We start from the raw sequence: 4,700 nt of genomic DNA, 5'->3' as shown, positions 1-4,700 counted from the left end.
TTTTTTGTGTTTTTTTTCTTACCCACTCCTTTTTTTTGTATTTTTGTTATTAAACTGCCTGTGTATTTTGTGGGCACTGATCCAGGGGAAGGAGAAAAACCTTTCAAGGCGAGGGCCAATTAGCCTTAAAAGGGAAAAATTCCTTCCCGACTCCAGATGGCAATCAGATGAATCTCTGGATCAGCTCTCCCGGGAATTGCTAAGTAATTCGGATCATTTTTTTCTCTGTTGGATGGCGCGCGCGCGCGCGCACACACACACACACACACACACACACACACATAATAACAATAGTAACTTTTTTGTGTGTTCTTTTTTTTTAACCACTCCTTCCCCCCCTTTTACACACACACACACACACACACACACACACACACACACACACACACACACACACACATTGACTTACCTAGGCTGTCCTGGTGGCACTGCAGGTTAGGAAGCCTCTCACCCGTCTCCAAGCCCTGCCGAGTCTGAAAAAGAAATAAGGAAGGCTGCGTCGCATGGGGGACTAAGGACAAGTGGCAGGGATATGCCCCAGATACAAAGCTAAATAATGACTTTCCGGAGCCTATAAAAAGTACATCAGTTCCTTCAGTGGGTGCAGAGCGCAGGATGATGTGTGTACCTGAAGTCACTGCTTTCTTTCTATTCTGCAGGCTGAGGCACTCCTCCATTATTCCTCTTCTCCAGCGTTCCCGTCTTCATCTGCGCTGGCTGCATCTTCTCAATGACCAGCGGCATATTATGTATTACCATGCACCAGGTCACAGAGGAGAGGCAGCCCTGTGAGGATGAAGAGGGGAACTCACAGAGCCACAGACCAATGGGGAGTGCGTCAGCCAGGACAGGTGGGTCACTACACTGCCAAACACTCTGCAGGGGCCTCCGGGACCACAATACAGTTGGTTAATAAATGTAAATATAGTAGCCTCCATATCCCTCTCACTTCCGATTCCCTTTAAAGGAGAATTTACCAGGACGGGAATTAAACAGGAAGAACTTTTTTGTGCCTCAGGAATAATCAGCAGCAATACTTGTGAACATATAAGTTCAAATTCTATCTCTGGTCATAATTCAGACTAATACCTGCTAGAAAGATCATTAGAGCAGGGGTCTCAAACTCAATTTACCTGGGGGCCGCAGGAGGCAAAGTCAGGATGAGGCTGGGCTGCATAAGGGATTTAAAAAAAAAAAAGTCAATCAGCAGCTCTCCCCCCGACCCTTGTATTATTTCGAAATCAAATTCATACTGAAGCGAACTATTTTGCCTATTTTACCTTCTAGTTTGCTTCAGTGCTCCCATTACAAGTAATCCGCCATGTCCCTGCCGCAAAACAAGGGCTACAGAGCCCCCAAATCGTCCGGGGGCAATGAAATTGGTGGCACCGATTTTCATCAAATTTCAATTATTATAATTGAATCAGATGGTTGATCGGCCGCCAAGTCGCCTGATAGATGGTCACCTTTAGACAGGATAGCTTTTTATGGGCACAAAAAGCAGCTTTAAGTGATCTTTGGAAGCAATTTAAATGCTAAGGAAAAAGTATTTGAAAATTAATTACAGTAACTAAAGTTGGGCAACACTTTTACTGAATTCTTCACATAGTTCTTTTAATTAGGATTAAATTAGGATGGAAAAAGCCCCCTTATCCATTAAATGTGACTTGTCACCTTTCTGTCAGATTTCATCTAGACAGCTAAAAAACACCCCAGGGCCAGTATGTCCAGATCTGCCCTAATAGGAGGAATAAATACCCCCACCACCATCACCCCACCACACAATCAGAGGCTTCCTGTACTGTCCCTGATAATTCCAGTGGGGAATAGCATTCAAGAGGAGGAGCTTATCACACCCAATTTGCATAATAGTAGTGCCTTTAGCAGAGGTCACCCATTGTGGACCAACTCTCCAAACTGATCTGTGGTAGTCAGTGTTGCTCTTTCGCATGCACTTTGCTATAGGAGCTCCACTGTGTACTGTACAGAAGCAGACTGGGAAGGTAGAACTGGGGTGGATGGGCAGCAATACATTAAAACCTGGTCTATCAGGAAGTGACATCACAAGGAGGGAGCCTATAGGAAGCCTTACAGGTGGCCACACCCAAAGACAGGTTACAGGACTACTTACCTTGCTCTCAGAGTCCTCCGAGGAGCTGGTGTTGGCTCTGCCGGTGGGGCCTCCGGTGGTGATCCCTCTGGTCCTGGAGTGGGTGGCCTGGAAAAGGGAAACAGGTAAGTAAGAAAGCTGTGGAAATATTTGATGGTTATAATACAATTCTTATCCTGTATAACCAGCTGGTAGGCAGATCCCATACATGGACAACAGATGCTCAATAAGATGCTAATTATTCTTGCATGCAAACTTAATAGAAATTGTATACAGCTAGGAATTGGGCCAATCAAAAATGACAGAAAAGACATTTTATTTACCCAGTCCCAAGTTGTATGAAATTTGAATGCAAGCCAAATTTATATTCATTTCACTAATATCTTCTGATTGGCTCCCCCTGTTATTCTACACCTGACTACATTTCATAAACTAACCATCAAAGTCCATAATCATTAGTAGCAAGTATTGGAGAATTACTTACCGGTCCTCTGCAGCTGGTGGCTGGATCTCCTCGGCAGCTGGTGGCTGGATCTCCTCGGCAGCTGGTGGCTGGATCTCCTCGGCAGCTGGTGGCTGGATCTCCTCGGCAGCTGGTGGCTGGATCTCCTCGGCAGCTGGTGGCTGGATCTCCTCGGCAGCTGGCGGTGGTGGCTGGACAAAGCTGCAGAAAGGTGAAAGAGAACTATTAGTCACACAGTAAATACTTTGTAGGGCTAAGGAAGGAAGAAATAGTTTGTAATATGTTTATTCTCAAGAAACAGCAAGGAGATACATACCGTATATGTAAAGACTCTTGCAAGTACTTACGGTTCAGCGCTTCCATTTACCTGTTTGGCTAATAAAGTACTTACATTGGATCCTCGGTGTAGTTGCTCTGGATCCTGAAAAAAAAGATAAGAAATTGCAGGAATAAATATTTTTATTATTTATTGGATTTATATAGCGCCAACATATAACGCTGTGCTGATGCTAAGTCACCTCCTTCCTCTAGTGCAAGGAGCTATAGACCCTCCGGACCACCCCCACCAGTCCTTTCCCCGATCCCCCATGTCCCATCCCAGCACACAGGAAATAATGAGCTTCTGGGGGGGGTGATTGAGGAAAAGTATTGGAAAGGCTTAACAGAGGAACTTTTTTCTAATGCATTTCTGCAGTAAGGTAAAGTCTGAATTGCTGTACTGTGATTACTAATGTTCTCCACTAGAGGGGCCTGGGGAGACCACTTTCAGTCATGGAATATATAACACATAGGCAAGGGCATAGCTTTAGTCATACCAGCTATATGGGGCCCAGGTGGTACTTGGTGTATTCAACAACTTTGTGTTCCTCCACCCTGTGATTTTATCTAAGTGCCCATGGACTATATGCAGTGTAGATCAGTGTTTCTCAACATTTTATTGGTATGTACCCCTTTTAAAACCCTGTACCCACCAAGTACCCCCTAGCATAGTAAACATTATCACAAGTACCCCTTGACAAATATATATTTAATCTTAGTACATGATAATTGGTACTAAACAATTTCCAATTATTTACTATTGTTTTTAATTAGCTAAAATACTAAATTGATGGTGTTAAAATAAGATTTATCATTTTCTAAAACTCTAAATTTGTTATTCTTGGTTAAGTATATCAAGCCCAAGTACCCCCTGGAACCATCAGAAGTACCCCCTGGGGTACGCGTACCACACGTTGAGAACCTAGGGTGTAGGTCACATGAGAATGCAAATCTCCCAGTTACCTCATATCCATAGGGGAGAGGTAGGTGGCATTTCTCACCAATGCCTACATTGCTATGGGGCCCCATAAGGTCTAGCTACACCACTGCACCTGGGCATTCCCTATCTAAATATCTCCTTGTATCACTGAGGGCCCAAAGGAAAGAGGTGTGTCTGCCATCCCCAGTGCTAATGGGGGAAATAGTGGAGCTGCTTGTGTATTGCTGTGTATTGTGTATATGGGAATACTCACCTCTTCACCACTTTCCTCCAGGCAACTTCCTCATCATCCCTATAAAATGAAACAAATGTAAAAGGAGGTTACAATCATTGTACAGCAATATAAAGCAGGTCATACTATAAGATTCAGGTCATACTCACGTAAGTGGGGGCACCGGGTGCATCTCCATGCCGAATATAATGTCGGCAGCCACGGCATGGATGATCCTAGGAAATAAGACAAAGGGTGAGGCGTTACTTACGGTTATTGATGAATAAACTCAAAGGTAATACTTACACAGCAACTCAAGAACGGAAAGGAGTCCGGATAAGCGGCTGGTGCCTGGAATGTAACATGTAATTGGGACACGTGATCACAGGGCCAGCTAATAGCATCACACCTGTTATAGAGTATTAGTAGTGGGTCTCTTTCACACCATCCCTGTATATCTCCATGGCTATACAATGTCATGTAGAACAGGTAGGTGATTGGACAAGCTGTTGACTATAAAATGTACCAGAGAGCTGATTGGTCAGTGGTAATACTTACCCCCACAGGTTGTCCGTTGTTGGGTTTTGCATTTCTTCGTAAGACCTGCAGGGAATAAAGCAGACCTAATGTCAGCATACAAGTAAAAGACAACCAACTA

At 44.1% G+C, this 4,700-nt stretch overlaps 1 protein-coding gene across 1 annotated transcript; it reads right to left on the bottom strand.

The window, feature by feature from the left end:
- Positions 1–409: 409 nt before the first annotated feature.
- On the bottom strand, positions 410–3,859 carry LOC137562227 (circumsporozoite protein-like). Its single transcript, XM_068273559.1, has 5 exons — positions 3,855–3,859; positions 2,965–2,994; positions 2,595–2,774; positions 2,132–2,218; positions 410–473 (listed from the first exon to the last, which is right to left on the bottom strand). Exons 1-5 carry the CDS (start codon positions 3,857–3,859, stop codon positions 410–412), a joined length of 366 nt encoding a protein of 121 aa, XP_068129660.1.
- Positions 3,860–4,700: the final 841 nt, after the last annotated feature.

The sequence above is a fragment of the Hyperolius riggenbachi genome, chromosome 3 (assembly GCF_040937935.1).
Source record: "Hyperolius riggenbachi isolate aHypRig1 chromosome 3, aHypRig1.pri, whole genome shotgun sequence".
In the NCBI taxonomy this organism is placed as follows: domain Eukaryota; kingdom Metazoa; phylum Chordata; class Amphibia; order Anura; family Hyperoliidae; genus Hyperolius; species Hyperolius riggenbachi.
Note: the sequence above shows the minus strand (reverse complement) of the source record. Positions and strands in the feature narration are given on the sequence as shown.